Source organism: Agelaius phoeniceus, chromosome 3 (genome assembly GCF_051311805.1).
Source record: "Agelaius phoeniceus isolate bAgePho1 chromosome 3, bAgePho1.hap1, whole genome shotgun sequence".
Taxonomy (NCBI): domain Eukaryota; kingdom Metazoa; phylum Chordata; class Aves; order Passeriformes; family Icteridae; genus Agelaius; species Agelaius phoeniceus.
Window position 1 is genome coordinate 71256651 of NC_135267.1, and position 17052 is coordinate 71273702.

The window sequence follows — 17052 nt, forward strand, 5'->3', positions numbered from 1 at the left end:
AATTTACTGCTGTTTAGTTGACATTACTTTGGTGGAATTTGATAACAGAAGGGCTGTTTTTACTCAAGTACTTTATTTTAACATGCCCTACTATGAAAATAGTAGGTGCTTTTTAGTTTTTTTCTCCTTAAAATGTTTTAAAGGCTGTAGGAAATAGCAGCGTACTGGGGAATTAAAGCATCAGCATCTGGACTTTGAAACTTGGCTGTGTCACCATGGTCTACTATATTATTTGCAAATACTGTGTTTTCTATGGGACTGCTGTGTTAGAAAACAAGACAGGGGAGTGGGGAAAAGCAAAAGTAATAAATAATGGAAAGTAGGTAATTTAAATTGGCTGAAGACTTCAATACCTAACTGGATTGTAAAAGTGATTGTGTGTCTTTAGACACTTAAGTGTATTTGATTCCAGATTGCTTTTGAATGTATGTTTCTGAAAAGTTGGAGTGTTTATTCCTAAACAATTTAGGCAAGCATTTATTTTTTTTGTTGGAATGCATCTAAGGAGAAGGTTTGTGATTTTCTTTTTAATTCTCTCCTGTGTTTCTAGTATTTAGAAGAAGAGTACCGTAAAGGAGCACGAGAGGATGATCCAATGCCCCCTGTACAACCATATCACTATGGATCTCATTATTCTAACAGTGGAACTGTACTTCATTTCCTGGTTAGGCTGCCACCTTTCACTAAAATGTTTTTAGCTTATCAAGGTAAGGTTGCATTTGCTTTTACTTGCCTTTTACATCTGGGCCTTTTTCCAATAACTCAGGAATGCTATATGTTACCCTATTTAGCATAGGTTTTCCAATTCCAGATAGCTAAGCCTGGTAAAATTTAATCTGGTATGCTTTAACAGTAGATCTATTATTGAAATTATCAAGCTAGACCATAAATCTGGTCATCTGATGTTTATACCTTAGTTTCTGTAGCATAAAAAGCTGACCTCTATTTGACTTGCAGTCGATGTGTAACACATAGCAATTGAGATAAGAGAATTCTAAATGTTCTCAGCTGACTAGAGAGCAGTTAACAGCGTGAAGTTGCAGATATGCAGCTGTTAGTCCATCATCAATGTAACTACTGAGTTTGGATTTCTTTACAGATCAAAGTTTTGACATCCCAGACAGAACTTTTCACTCTACCAATACAACCTGGCGCCTCTCTTCGTATGAATCAATGACTGACGTAAAGGAGCTTATACCAGAATTTTTCTACCTTCCCGACTTTCTAGTTAACAGAGAAGGTATACTAAAAGGACAACAGAACTATATACCCAAAAGAGTTGTATGATTGAGCTAATGGGTTGAAACTGAGAACATTTATATGCCTTGCCTGAATATGCTAAGTAGTTGATGTATGGGAGAAATCTGGCACAAATTTGTGGGGTATGCTAAAAAAGCTGTTATGTAGGAGTTAAGATGAGTTTTTCCCTAATTTTGTCAGCAGGGCAAAAGAGTTTGCTGTTTTCTCATTTTTCCATTCAAATGCATATGTACAGCTGAATATGTTTTGGAGAGACTTGTTAATGATGCTGCTTTGTTGATTGTTAATCACCATGCTTAATCATTGAGGTCTGTAGAACCCTACAGACCTTTTTGAAGTTACTGTGAACTAAAATGTTGGAATATTCACTCCCCTGTTTTTAGGCTTTGATTTTGGAGTGCGTCAAAATGGTGACAGAGTTAACCACGTCAATCTTCCACCCTGGGCCCGTAACGATCCTCGTCTGTTCATCTTGATTCATCGTCAGGCCTTGGAGTCTGATCATGTTTCCCAGACAATCTGTCACTGGATTGACTTGGTGTTTGGTTATAAGCAAAAAGGCAAGGCCTCTGTTCAGGCTATTAATGTCTTTCATCCTGCAGTAAGTATTTGTTAAGCAGCATGTTTGTTCATTGTCCTTAGTAACTTAATGGGGCAAAGTTTGGTTTGACTGGCTTGGACAACATCAAGCATGAAACAAGATCCCTTGCTCATGGAGTGTTGAAGAATAAGAAAAGGCTTTACAATTTCAGCATTGAACTGTAAGATCCCAGTGATCTATTGTGATACTTAGTGAATTTTTGTTCCTCTTTCTTGCCTTGGGCTAGGTGTGGGGCATGATCAGATCTGGGGCTTAGACCTTGTGCATAATTGTTTGCAGTGGCTTGCAGTATTGATTGCTGTAACTGTGTATATCTGCTTCTGCCTAATTCAAAAGCTTTTAATTTAGGCAGGTGCTGCTGCAGCTTTTGATAGGATTGAAATAGTTCTGTGTGTCCTGAGCTCATGGTGTTTTCCTTCATACACGTCCTGTGTTCTGTCCCTCTAATGAGCACTTTTCTCTACAGTAAATTTAATTTCAAATAAGTCTTCATTTAATGTTAGGACTTGCAGAGTTTTACTGCATAATTGCAACATGGATATCTTGAATTGCATTCTTAGCTTCAATCCTTACTATCACAAAGTTTGCTCAGCAGGTAGTTCTGGTTGTAAATGCATTCAAATGCTTCCTGGTTTTAGTGTTTGTTCTGTGACTGGAAAAGCTAATAAAATGGTAGTGTGTGGCAATGATGCCTTTGTCAAGTAGCCATCCAAATACTTTCCTTTCTTTTACTCTTTTTGGGCTTCAGTATTGATCTTGTTAGTACCGTGAGCTTCAAATATTAAGTTTGTATATTCATTATTTTTTAAAGTGAAAAGTCAAGACCTTTGTGACTGAGAAAAAGTGTGTGATGCACAGTTGGAGAGGCTGGAAAAAGACAAATAGAAGGAAATAATTTGCACTCTCTTGAAGTGTGAGGTTTCTTTCTCCTTCCCTACCCCAAAAGAGAGCTTTAATATGCTCATTAAAAAATGGTAAAGAAAATAAACTTCTCCAGCTCTTTCTAATTCTTTTGTTTATCATCAGCAACCCTTCCAGTTTTGCACAGATTGGTAAAGGTCTCAAAAAAAAAACCTTCAACAGAAATTAGTCATGGGACAGATGAAGGAGCAGCTCACATGAGTATCCTTAAAGTGGTAGTTTATTCCAATAAAGAGGAGGTGACAAGGTTATGCTCTCAGTGGCTCTTAAGTCAGCACAGTCATTGTGGGATCTCTTCTGGTCCACACCTTAAGCAAACAGCTGAAGAGTCTGCCTCTGCATTTGTGTGTATGTATTGCAAAATCTTTCCCAAAGACAAACCCGATGAGCTTATTCTTGCCCCTCTCCTTTCTTTTTTGCCTATAGACCTATTTTGGGATGGATGTTTCTGCTGTTGAAGATCCTGTTCAGAGAAGAGCCCTTGAAACAATGATAAAAACATATGGACAAACACCCCGCCAGCTGTTTCATACAGCACATGTTAGTAGACCTGGATCCAGGCTTATCATGGAAGGAGAACTTCCTGCTGCCATGGGATTACTAGTGCAGTTTGCTTTCAGAGAAACCAGAGAACACACTAAAGAAATCATTTACCCAGTATGTAATTTTCAATTGCAAGATGGTTTAATTAATATCCATGTGCTGTAATTGTTGTACCCTGTACCCTTGGTTTAGAATTTTCTTCCTAAAAGTGCTACTTGCTATATTGTACTGTAAAGAAGATACATAAAATTAGGAAGTGATAGTGAAAATTACTTTCATGCTTTGGTGATATTTTGTGTAAACTAAGATCTGAGTTTGTCTTGGTTTTGGGAAATAGGTGTTGGAAAGCATTTCAGTTAACCAGTTTTATAGTTTCCATGATGAATTGTGGAATCTGTGTGCAGACCTATAGCCAGCAAACACATACTGTGCTTTCTTCCATTCCATCCTCAGCTTTTTTACCGCCTGTAGGACAATTAAACTTTCTTCACTTCAAGCACTTTTTTTCCCTGAAGTCCAGTCAGAAACTGTATCCTTGGATTTAGAGATCTGTATTTTTCACTAAACTACCTGAACTAGAAGCTTGCAGCCTATGCCTTTAAAGAAGCAGTAGAACTACCTTAAAGTCAACAGTTTAACTGATGGTACTAAAGTGCTTTGAACTTCTCTCTAGTGGTTTTAGAGTAAAGACTTCAGCTGTCCTTACCATGTGATTGCTTACAGGAAACTGACATGAATCATTCTACATTACTAATGAAATTGTTTTTCTGAAAGTTCTATAATTTGAACCTTGTCTGTGCTTGTTTTAGAGTCCATTACCGTGGATAAAGGGCTTGAAGTGGGGAGAATATGTTGGTTCCCCAAGTGCTCCAGACCCTGTTGTCTGCTTTAGCCAACCACATGGAGAAAGGTTTGGCTCTCTTCAAGCTTTACCAACTAAGGCTATCTGTGGCTTGTCCAGCAAGTTCTGCCTTTTGATGATATATAGCAAGGAGCAAGGTATGAATTTGTGCTTTATTCTCTACATGCTCAATATATGTGAAATGAGCCATAAAAAAATTAAATCTAATCCTACTATTGTTCTTCAGCAAACTTCCCAAGTTTAGTTGCTTTTGCCAAAGATTAATTTATAATTCCATAAGCAGCTTCCACATGTGTGGTATATTTACTGGAGGGTGGATTTTCCTTATAATTTTCAAAACTACAATAGAGGCATTCTGTAATTCATATTTTTCATTGGAGCGGCTGAAGCATGAGAATTTAACTTTAGAACTTGCCAGCAGATTGGGTCCAAGAACTGAAGAAGAGATGAAAAAATGCATGTGGCAACAGAAAGGAAAACTTAAGAAATGGATTTTAGAGGAAGACAATGAGAAAAGTTAACAGTATAAAAGCAGAGGTGAAGAATCTTCTGCTTTCAGTTAAACTTCTTGGAGGGATTCTTATTGAGAATGTACAAACAAGTTCTCACAATCTTTTGTTTTCTTGGTGGCATATACTAGTGCAGGCTTTCTAAAAATAAATGACATTTAGTCAACAAAAATAAGTAACATTCTCCTTGAAGTTACAAGCGCTTCTTTCTCTAGGTGGTATTGTCTGCCCTTTTTCTCTGTTCTCAAAAGAATGCATCTCTTCTTCAAAAAAGTTTTGTCCAGGTTGCAAATTGTCTTTGGAGAAGATGGAATGTTCATTTGGTCTCTGAAAACTGTTTATAATATGTTGCAGACAATACCTTCTTTTGAAACTTTGGGGAGGTTATATTTTATTTGTGATAAAATATATTTGTTATATTTAATTTGTGATAAAACATGAACCTGAGACTTTAGTTGTTGACTGTGTAAGTGGTTGCATTTTGCTGTGCACCTGACACAATGCTGTGTGCCTTCCTTCAGGCGTGAGGAGCATGCACAGCACTGACATTCAGTGGTCAGCCATCCTGAGCTGGGGCTATGCCGATAACATCTTACGGCTGAAAAGCAAGCAAAGTGAACCTCCAGTCAATTTTATACAGAGCTCACAGCTCCATCAGGTAAAATGAAATCAGTCTCTTGCTCTTCAATTTAATATTGGTAGTTTAAGTGCTGGCTTGACTTGGCAGTGGGGTACTCTTGCTTTAGCCTTTTCTGGAGACGAGCATCCAGTCACAACTCATTTTAATCTTTTTGATTTGCTTTGGAATGTGCTCCACTGTTTTATCTTGTTCCTTGTTGTTTTCCTGTACCAGATAAAGATTCCTTTTGAATTAATTTGATTTTTGTAGGTTTTCCTTCTTATAGAATATTGCTGTGAATGTAATAAAGTTTTAAGCTTTGTCCCAAGAAAAATCAATACAGAAAAAAAGTATAGGTGCTTCATATTGGAAGAACAACTCCACTCTAGTTTAGGATCCATTTGAAGATTTTCTTAAAGATTTTTAGGGAAAGCTACATAATTTCTGTCAGAATCCAGTGACTGGTAAGATCTTGCAAAAAGATTTTGGTGGATGATCTTGAAGTGTGCACTAGTCTGCACTGCTCTTTAGCTATGAATTCCAGGCTACATAAAACTCCCTCTTTACTCTGTTTCTGACATAGTAACAAATACAACCTAGAATAGCTATATTTTAGCTCTTGGATTTCTTTAGCTTAGATGTTTTACATGTCTTTTCATAGGATAACTAATAAAGAATCGGTTTGACCAAATGCTGTGGCATAATGAGAACAGCAGTTAGAATAGTTTTTCTGTTCTAATTTTTTCCTGGATTTGTTTTGTCTTTTCAAGGTAACAAGTTGTGCTTGGGTGCCAGACAGTTGTCAGCTGTTCACAGGTAGTAAATCTGGTGTCATCACAGCATATATGAACAGATTCACCAGCAATACAGTAAGTTACATTGGAAATAATTCATAAATAAAGGATTTCGTGTACTCAGTATTACAGTCTTTTTTTTAACAGGAAAAATGAGAAAAAGCCATATTCTGGATAATGACTAAAAACTTACATGTGTTTTTAGTATTTATTTTGAAGGCTCCTCTGACATCTCAGCATGTTTGTTTGCCTGTTTTTCTTAAGCTGCTGTTTACATACAGCTAGGCTTTAGTCAGTCCTCATCACCTGAGTGTGCAACATGTACAGCTCTGACTGTGTTCAGGACAGGGCTGGAACCGAAGCTCTCTGGCACAGTGAAGCTCCCTGCATTAAGGAGTAACTTCTGTGTGGGAGACAGAGCCTTTCAGTGCTTTAACTGAAGCTGTGGAATGCAATTCCCCAAAGCAAACAATAATTCAAGTACAGAAGGCACTTAAACTACAGAGAGCCAGAATGAATTCTCAGACTGTGTATATACTAACCACCAAGCCTCTATTTTGTCATATTCTCCAAGGGGCAAAGTTGTGAGTAGGGAAGGCAGAAAGTAGCTTGCATTACTTAATTTTCAGTGGAAATACTGAGAGTAGTAGAAAGTCCCTTGATGCTGTTTGCTAATAAAAATAGCATAAATTGAACTCAAAATTAAAAATCTAATTCTGACTGAGTTTTGAAGCTTCCATCTGAATCTTCCATTCTTTCTTTAGCAGTAACTTCTATTCTCCATAGTTTTAACAAAGAGTAGACAATTTTCCTACCAGCTCATTTTAGGTGTGTCTGCAGTATTACCCATAGCAACAACTGAACTGAAGTGGTTTCCTAGTTGTAGCTTAACGCAGGTATTGGCAAACATATTTGGTGTTGTACTCCTTGATGCTCTTGAATCCCTACATTAGCATGAGCTGGAGAGAACCTTGCTATGGTCTGCTATGCCTACCCAGTTTGCTGTTTTCAGTAGTGGCAAACAGCAGATGCTTAGACTAGGAAGAACATAAACAAAGTGATTTTTAGAATTTTTTTCCCCTTGGCTTTCTTCCAGTTTCTTGTGGTCTGCCACTCATACATCCTAAGCTCAGCAGCACTTTGAGTTCAGGAAATGAAGCAGAGCTTCAAGCCTGCAAGCTTTACTTAGTTGGATCATAAGTCAGGCACCTTAACTGCTTCCCAGAATAGTGAACTTGTAAATAACCTGTACTGAGACTTGAATTCCAGTTATTTTTTTAACTAGAAATTGAATATACTTGCCTTCTGCAAAGCTGAAAAGAAACTTTAGTTAGTGGGGTTATGGTTCTTGAGTTCCTTCTGTTTCCTAGAAAAAAGTGATTTTTGTTCATCTGCACAGATGATGTTCTTTGAGACCATCTTTGCTGAATTTCTCAGCACTGACAGTTTTACATGCCCCAGGCAGAGGGACATTGTGTCAATTTTGTAGCTCCTGTGGTTGAGTCAGTTACCCAAGTCAGGGCTGCAGGGAATGCAAATGTGCTTCCTGACATCTGCTCTGTATCTATCTTGTAAGCTGATCAGCAATAAAGTGAACTGTTTGTTATAATGCAGTACTTGAAATGTGAATATTTTGCCCTGTTTCACGTTTGTATAAATGCAGTGCATGGGCATGAAGTACATAATGTTATTAATTGGCTGTGGGAACTCAAAGGCATGCTGCCAGAATTCAAAAATGGCTCCATGTTGTGCTCCAGGTGCTCTGTTTTTCCTTGCCTTACAATGGTGAAAACCCCATGAAGTACTGCTTTGACTCTGATCTGTGCTGACAATAAGTCACACCTGCATGAGCCCGAGCCACAGGTTGTACACATTATTTCAGCCTTCACTTGCTCATTGTTAGAGGTGTCTTGCAAACAGAGAGTACACTTGGAGGACCTGTTTGGGTAAAACTGGGAAGAATTTCAATTCCTCTCTTGAGTCCTGTAGGCAGAAAGAGCTGCTGTTTAAAGATAGATATGTAAATGCACGTTTTCCCATATCTAGATACCATTTTAGGGCTTGTCACCTAAAAGTGGGGGGGAAGTAAGAAGGGGAAGACATTTCAGTGAGAAGTACCTATTTCATGACTTATTAGAACTTAATATAACTTAATACCCTTGGTATTAGAATTCCAGTTTGTCTTGTTACAGTATTATTACGATAAAAATCAATAAACCATTGCTATTAGTGTGATAGGGAGAAGCTGCAAAAGGTGGGTGCTGCTTTTGGTTCAAGTGTTGAAATGCAGATTAAGAGGAAACACTTCAAAGGAAGTGGGAGAACCACAGTAAAAAGGTTATCAAAATCAGTTCTTCATAAAAACACAAGTCTTGTTTGTTGCTGTTATAGAAAATTTTGGTATAATTTTCTTTTCTCTTAACTGAGAAAGCATTAAAGAAGGATTTTTATGTGTGAGGTGTCACTGAGAATACCTGGGTACTTTCTTAAATGTCTTTTATATGGATAAGATACTCAATAGCAAGAGCAAACTAGCAGGTCTTTCTGTTGTCAGACTGTGCGTTGCCTTTTGCAGTACTACATAGATTAGATTGTCTCTTTTAGTGCAAAAATGTACATTTTCTACAACCTATGACTTAAGCATGTGTGTACTTGTCTGTTTGACCTTTCAAGGGTTTTTTTTGTAGACCTGCTATAGGTAGGCATCCTGTACCCTCATACAAAAATGCAGGTGATATGCTCTGGCATGGGTGAGGAAACCAGCAGAAAATTGTTCTCTTCCTTTACCAAGATTATTCTAATCTCTGTACAGCAAGTTGTCTTAAATAAAGCATTAGCATTCTGATTAAGATCCTTCAACTTTGCCAGTTTTCAGGAAGTCTGAGTCATTTCAAATTATATAACTTGAATAAAAATTGTTGTTTGGTGTTAAATTTTGCTACTTTAATTTTTACCTAGCCATTTCTGTATTTAAACTTGACTTCCTGCATGTTTTTCCAACTTTATCATTGAAGAACTTGGCGCCAACTTGAGAAATTCCTAGTAACTTGCTGTATGGAGAGTGACAACTTCCAAGCTGGGCTTTCCTTTTATGTTTCCAAGTGTCTTCACTAGATGCTAAAATATTGAGAACTGTCATTTCAGTGTTATATGGAAAGAGCAGTCTTGCAGAAAACAAATCAGCTGACTTCAAAGTGTGTAATTGAGACAGAGCTACAGTAGTTTTTCATTCTGGTTCATCAGATCACATCAATATATTTGCTGAGGCTAAAGCATTGGAAGAAAAAAGTTGAACATCAATGATAGCTATGTTTTATCACATTATAAAGTGTTAAACATTATAAAGCATGAACATAGATGCTAAAATTAAAAGCAATGGGAACCGTTCTTTGAAATCTAAGACTTTAACTAGGCTTATCTTTTTTAGAAAAAGAGACGTTAATTTTCTTTTTCATGAGAGTTTCTTATCTTGCTATTTTTCAGCCTTCAGAGATAGAAATGGAGTCACAAGTCCATCTGTATGGACACACAGCAGAAATAACAAGCTTATTTGTGTGCAAACCATACAGTATAATGATCAGTGTCAGCAAAGATGGAACCTGCATAATATGGGATTTGAACAGGTACAAGTATATATATAACTTTTCCCCATAGCTTTCTTATAAATACAGGTTTTCCCACTCTTGGGTAGCTTTACGTCTTTGAAGTTAGTTGAATTTGTCCTGTGTATATCTTATTGGGAAGTCAAACCCAGTTTTTTTCTCTTAAAAGGTTCTATAATTTTATTGTGAATATGAAAAATACCATAATTGAGCAAAATGTTGATTGAAATTAATGTCATTATTTTTAAGATTTTCCTCCAAGGACCTTTTTTGCATTTGAGTGAAATTTAGGCTTCTTCCCTTTGTTTTCTTCAGGCTGTGCTATGTCCAGAGTCTGGCTGGACACAAGAGTCCTGTGACTGCAGTTTCAGCAAGTGAAACCACTGGTGATATTGCAACAGTTTGTGATTCAGGTATGTCTGTCGGTCAAGAAAGCTGTTTTGACTTGCAGATGAAATAAATCATGAGAGTTGTAATTAAATTAGTTACTGAGTATGTATTAATCATCTGAGGATGCATTCAGTCATACAGGAGGCAACATTTTGCTTTTTTTTACATGGTAACATACAAATTTCTCCAGGAGTGATTAGACAGGTGTTTGAATGTAATGTGGAGGTATGAAGGCCAACAACTTGGTCTCTTTATAAAAAGACATGAAATTTCAAAGGTGCCTGGGAGACTCCCATTTTGTGATGTTGGCTGCTTTCATTTTGAGAGAGATTTTTTTTGTCAAAAGTACAATTCTTTGGGGAAGTACCATGTACTACAGAGTACAGGCAAGGGGTATTAAAGGACAAGGGGATGTTATTGTGGCAGTTTCAAAAAACTAATATTTAGATTTTTTTACTTGGAGACTTTCAGGTCCATTTCTATAGCTCACAAAACCTTTTTTTTTCTGCAAAGCATTTTATTTGTTAATTAGTGTAAGGGACATAATATTTCCTTTTAAGACAATTCCTTTCAAGACAAAAGCAGTCATTGGGTTGTTAGTTTGTTGATATAATCAAATAATGCCAGATAATCAGGTAAGAGAACTGTGCTTGCTATTTAAGTATTTTGCTTAAAATGCAAGTTAAGGTATGAGAACTAGCTGCTTAGATAGCTAGTATGAATTCCATCTTAGTGCCTTCCCTGTTAGTGGTCATTAAAAGTAAATTCACGTAGTGTTTTGTAAGTAAAATGTTCCATAAATAGGATGTGATGGCTTCTAAATCACTGCAGTTCCATAAATAGGATGTGATGGCTTCTAAATCACTGCAGTGGCTTGGTGGTTTGTGTGCTTCCTGTCTCAGAGAGAGAGAGGGAGAAGTAATTGCAGACATTACTCAGTCATTGAAAACTTATGAACTCTCAAGAAGTTGAATTCTTTACCATGGAATATTTAAATATTATTAACTTAACTGTGATCTAGACTTATTTTCTTAATATTCCCGTGCTATGTTCTGTTACAGTTGGAGGAGGCAGTGATTTGAGACTTTGGACAGTTAATGGTGATCTTGTTGGACATGTGCACTGCAGGGAAAGTATTTGCTCTGTTGCTTTCTCTAACCAGCCTGAAGGTGTGTCTGTCAATGTGATTGCAGGGGGCCTTGAAAATGGAGTTGTAAGGTAAGCATTTGAAATTTTTATTTATTAAAATGCTCTATCACTTAGGCTTACAGTTTGAGAGCATGTAGCCAAACATCATGCTGATATTTGGCTTTAAAGAAGGTGGACAAGCTGTTACTCAGCTCCCAGTCTTAACAGTTGCTAAATAGATTGTTTATCACTGAAGTATTTGTAAAAGCAAGTGTGAAGAAAAATGGCTCTTTCTTTCAGACTGTGGAGTACGTGGGATTTGAAGCCGGTACGCGAAATAACATTTTCGAAGTCAGCCAAACCTATTGTAAGGTAAAAGGATCTTAAATGTACAATGAATGCATTTTTATCTTTAGGAAAAAAAACCCCAAACCAACAAACAAAACCACAACAAAATAGTCTTGAGTATTGAACATGAAAATAAGAGGCAAATGCTTGTGCCTAAAAAGAGCACTGCAAACCTACTAATTATTCATGAAAGCAAAGTGAGCACAAGTGTGCTGTATTGGTAATGACAGTAATAACTACATTCTGCTGCTGGCAGATGGGAATTAGCAGGATTCCCTTGAAAACGGAACAGTAACTCCTCCTCTTATTTTAAAATTTAATTTTTTTCCTCAGAATCTGAGTTAAAACGAGATAATCTTAACTATGCCAGACTTAAATATACAGTTTTTCTTCCTCAAAATTAAATTAAAATACTGCCTTTTCCATTTTTTCTGATGGTGGAGGAAAATGGTGAAGAAAGAGGCAAACTCAGAGTAGCCTGGAAGCTGCCATTTTGGAGTGCTTGTGTAGTTAGTTTTCTCAGAGTCCCCTTGATTTAGATGAGCAGAGTTCTTGTGCCAAAGTGTTTTCAGAAGGTGGTCAAAGGATTGACTCTTTGATATCCCCAGTGGTACAGTAGTCTGTAAAAGGTCTTAGAGTTATGCCAAAATTTTATCTTAATGTTAGCATTGTAACAAATTACTCTGAAAAATTTTGTTTTGACTGTTGTTAAAATACCCTTTAAAATCCAAACTACCATTTTTTTTTAGAAATTAAAAAGATTGTCTGGTAGCAGTTATTGTCTTTGTTACCTCCTTTAAGCAGCATATTTCACAAAGCTTGTAGATAACGATTTAGTAGCTATTGAATAATTTAAAGTTTCCCGCTTAAATGTGGCAGTAAATGGATGCTGACCTTCATGCTCTCTAGCATTACTCATGGCATGACTGAAAGGCTTTACTACCCCTGTTACTGCTCAAAAAATGCCCATCTGAACAAAAGTCCTGTGCTGTGCCATGGAATCTGATGGATTTCGTTTCCGCCTTTGTCAGCAGTGCAAGTTCAGAGGGCACTGAGCTCTGTTGCTGAAAACCTTTCCTTTCAGAAACAGAAGGGAAGAGGGTAGGATTTTGCTACTAATCTTGCCTTTGCTGTGACACTGCAAAGAAATGAGTATTAAACTGCAGAGGATGTTGAAGTGCTGGCCAAAGCTGCAGTTCAGCCTGTTTGGGTACAGGTGGATAAGCAGATATATGCAAACATATGGCTGTGTTAGCGTAGGCACTGGGCCTCCCCTGACAGCTCATCTCTGTTGGCTGAACTCTCACAGGCTTTTAATGCCTTCTAGCATTATAAATAGTCCCATTTGGTATAAAGATAGACTCTCTCCTTGTTTTGCAGCCTTACGTTTTCCTGCGACGGCCATCACTTGTTCACAGCTAACAGCGATGGGAATGTCATCGCCTGGTGCCGCAAGGACCAGCAGCGCCTGAAGCTGCCCATGTTCTACTCCTTCCTCAGCAGCTACGCGGCTGGGTGACGGCAGGGCCTGCTGCTGACTCGTATCTCTGATGCACTTTAATCCGAATAGGCTACAGGAGCTCTTCTTTAACTGGACTTTGAAGTACTTTGAATGGCTCTAGAATGACTGAATAGGTGGGTTTTTTAAAAAGAGCAGCCTAAGGTGGTTGTAAGATTGCATATGTGCATGCACAAACTTGAAGCATACCCAGGTCAGCAGGAAGCTCTGGTCATATTATCCAATGCCAGCAAAGTGACTAAGAAATGCTCAATGCTGCAATATAAAACATCAATGGTATTTTTTTAAATCACTTCTTGGACAGAAGTATTTAAAAAAATTAATTATGCTTATTCCCCCTCTTAGTATGTAAAATATCAGCAGCATCAAGTTCTGTAAATATCTATTCAAATGTCAGCATATGTATATCTGATTAGTTGAATGTGGTATGGTTAGCTCTGGGATAAGCAGTCCAAAACTTAAAAATCAATGACCACTTAAAATTGCTTTTTTTGAGAAGCAAAGAACTTAGTAGGTGCTTTTTGCACCATCTTACGGTATTGTAATGCTAAAAATAGAATTTCTGCTATCTTTATATTTGTAATTTTTGCCATCTTCTCTGTTACTGTAATAGTCTTTGCAACAGACAACAATAAAATATTTGTCTTAGTGATGGGTAGATACCTCATGGCATCATGAAACAGTGATTAGATCGCAATGCAGTGTGAACTCCCTAACTTTGTGCTAGTTGGCTATCGCAGTTCTGTGGCAGAACATCTATTATGTACACACACAGCTTATCTTCCAGAGCTCTAAAAAGAGGTGTTAAAGAAGGAACAGATGTGCTCCTGTTCCAGTGTCATTGAGGTTCAATACACTGTAAAATGTTTGAATCTAACTGCTTGAATAATCAATGTTCATAAACATCAGATTATTCGGAAAGGTTCACACAGATACACTGTGCAAATTTGTTGTGTATTCCTGGGTGCTATTTTATGAGGGGGAAAAAATAAGCCTCTGTTGTGAATGGCTTAAAAAATTGGAAATCTTAGGCCACATGACAAATTAGTATTTCAGTTGATGGATTTGAAGACCTCTAAACCTGGCACCATGACTGAGTGCCTACTAGTCATGCGAACGGTAAAGCAAAAATGCTACACAAGTCTGATGTAGTTACATTTTCCTTTTAAATTGCTTTGCTTTTTTATCACTGACATGTTCTGCTATTGCCATTCAAACTGCTGTGTCTTCTCATGTTAAAGGCTCATCTGCTTTCAGAACACTTCACATGAAGTTGTCAGGTTGTGACAAAGGTCACACACACACACACACAAGCAATCTTTACATTTCTTTTGAAAATTCCAAATAGTCTTCAGAAACTCTTGAGATTTCCCAGTTTAAGAACTTTTCAAACTAGAAAAACTTAAGAAAAATGTTCTCATAGTTCATGATACAATTGGATCAATTAAGCAAGTGGCTGCATACTGTATGGATTGAGTTTTAAACTGCATATTATTGTAGCAGCATTGTATGGGATGGCTTTAGTCCTATTTTTCTCTGTCTGAATGTTAATGTAAGGTCCAAGTACTGACTGAAAAGCTTCCTGGCTCATGTTGATGTGATGTGCTTTGTTTAAGAGAAAAAAGACAAACATTGTGGTTTTGGGGTGCTTTTGTGCTCCCTGTTTTGGGGTGTTGCTCACAAAGGCTTATTTTTTTATAAAGTAGAATTCCACTTGTTACAAACCAATATGCAAAACTGCTGGCCTTGTAAAGAGTGCAATATTATATATTTTTATGTAAAAGTAAAAATGATTTTTGAAGCAAGGAATATTTATTCAGCTTAACATTCTGGAACTATTAAAATAACATTGCAATAGTGTCTGTGCATGATGTACTTAAATTTCCTGTAAATGTCACATTCCACACTGTATTTGTATATACACTGTCACATTGTTGGGTAATAAACAGATCTTTGTATCAAACCATTTTGAGATAATTAGAAACATGTTTTTGGCTTAGTTGCAACTTTCTTCTTTTAGGGAATCTTTCATGCCTTGCTCCAGATCAGTTTTTGCTGATTCCCCTGTCTTTCATATTTTAAAAATCATTAAGTGGGAAGGTTCCATTTATCGACTACATCCTGTGTCTGTCAAACTGAAGGTGGTGAGTGTAAGATGGGAAGTGGGAAACTATCTGTATCACTTTGCACATGTGTGCATGTGTCCTTCCTTCCCATAGGATGCATGACTAGAATTTGGATGAAACGATGGCTCTCAAAGCAGAGACATTCCCCCTCCTTCCATCTGCCTTCTCACTGAAAACCTGTCTGAGCAGCAAAGGCAGAAAAGCAAATTCTCTCTGGATTCTCAGGAAGATGGGTGGAAATTGGAAGACTGAGATCTTGGGGAGGCATCTGAAAGGATGTGAGGCTGGTTCTGCTGCCAGCCAGAGTTTGGGAGATGTTCATGGGGCAAGGCCTATCTACCTGATTGCAGGATCCTGTGGTAAATCCCAGCCTTTCTGCTCTGATAGTGGAGAGACATGGTGAGAAAGGGAAGGGGAGGCAATTGTTGGATGTTCACTTGTGGTGGGAGAGGGAGTCTCCAGCCCATTACTGAAAGGGAACCCTGATCTTGCATTTAGAGATCCACTGCTTAGACAAACCCATGACAATGAACAGAAGGAAAAAAAATAGCCTGAACTGAATTAAGCAAAAATATAATAGTAAAAAATAACAATGGAGTGGTGGGGAAAACATCACCTGCCTTGCTACTAATAAATTTTTAGTTTACCTTTTAATTTCTTCATGCCTCTTTTTGCTTAAAGCTGTATTGGGTTTTTTCCTTGCATATGAAAATGGAAGTCACACTTCTGTATGCTTCTACTATATCAAAAAACAATCAAACAATTACTATTTAAAAGCTCTGCTTGGCTTGAAAAATATCCACTGGAATATTTAAGCCTCTGTACAGAAAGACACCTTTTTTATTTTGCTGCTGTATTAAGTTACAAACTACTGACTGCTGTTTGGAGATTTATTTGCCATTACTGCTCTGGAGTGGGGTCAGAAAGGCACTGATTTTCCATTGGAGTTTCTGTAATAGGCTCTGTTGTGTATTTCATAATTTTGAAAAAAGATTAAAAATTAAATGTGGCTGCTCTGATTCGGCCCCTAAGCTGTTCTGGACTACACAACAGAATGTAATTGAGTAAAACAGGAGCTTGCTTACTATTTCCAGCTTTAAGCTAGCATTCCAAGGGAAAAAAAAAATTTAAATCCTTATTCTCTAATGCAATTGACTGAAACCCATGTAAGGCTCATTAGGGCCAAGTTCATGTAGATTTAAGGAATAGACATTTGTGTTGGCTGTATCGGTATTGTTTTCAGAACCTGTAGGGGAGACTCCTGATTGTGGTGGAAGGTTAAGAGTTTGCAGATTTAAAAGGAGACAATTGAAAGTAAATAACTGTGCAATATATTATGAAAATATGTTTTTAAAACAGCCATTTCCCACCTTTATATTTTAGCTTAAGTCATAAAATTGTTATAATCCAGTGGTAAAAATATTCTGATGACAATGGCCTCATGATTAGAACTATTTAATGTGCTCTTTGTCTAACAGCATGAGCATGTAAATCCTTTGTGTGGAATGGGGCCTTTTGTAGATTGATGATGTGGTTGAACATGAATCAAAGAGCAGCAGCACAGGCCAAAGAAGTCTCCATCAGTTTCTGGAACTCTAGTTATGGGAAGCCTGTGAACTTACCTAATTATATTTAGTGATGTTTGCCTTTTTCCTGTTGCATCTCCTTCTGCCAAGCCCCTACCCCAAAAGCCATTGACTCTCTCAGAAGAGGCTGCCCTTGCTCCAAAGCACATTTAGAAATAGGACTCTTCCTTGTTCTAGAAAACAAATGTTACTTGGGAATTCTGCTCAATTATGATGGAATGGGAAAATATGCTGAGGGCAGGTA

At 37.4% G+C, this 17052-nt stretch overlaps 1 protein-coding gene across 3 annotated transcripts in view; it reads left to right on the forward strand.

Annotated features, from left to right (window-relative positions):
- Positions 1-15062, forward strand: part of LYST (lysosomal trafficking regulator) — a 77499-nt gene extending 62437 nt beyond the window's left edge. The window contains exons 42-53 of one of the 3 annotated variants that reach the window (XM_054629576.2): positions 551-707; positions 1100-1240; positions 1644-1861; positions 3209-3439; positions 4135-4324; positions 5218-5354; positions 6086-6184; positions 9593-9732; positions 10027-10124; positions 11163-11319; positions 11530-11601; positions 12958-15062. In XM_054629576.2, coding sequence (XP_054485551.2) covers positions 551-707; positions 1100-1240; positions 1644-1861; positions 3209-3439; positions 4135-4324; positions 5218-5354; positions 6086-6184; positions 9593-9732; positions 10027-10124; positions 11163-11319; positions 11530-11601; positions 12958-13096 — 1779 coding nt within the window. In that variant the 3' untranslated portion in view covers positions 13097-15062. Of the gene's footprint in view, positions 1-550; positions 708-1099; positions 1241-1643; positions 1862-3208; positions 3440-4134; positions 4325-5217; positions 5355-6085; positions 6185-9592; positions 9733-10026; positions 10125-11162; positions 11320-11529; positions 11602-12957 lie in introns of those variants that run through there. The other 2 variants (XM_077175578.1, XM_077175579.1) reach the window with 2 other exon arrangements.
- The last annotated feature ends 1990 nt before the right edge of the window (positions 15063-17052 follow it).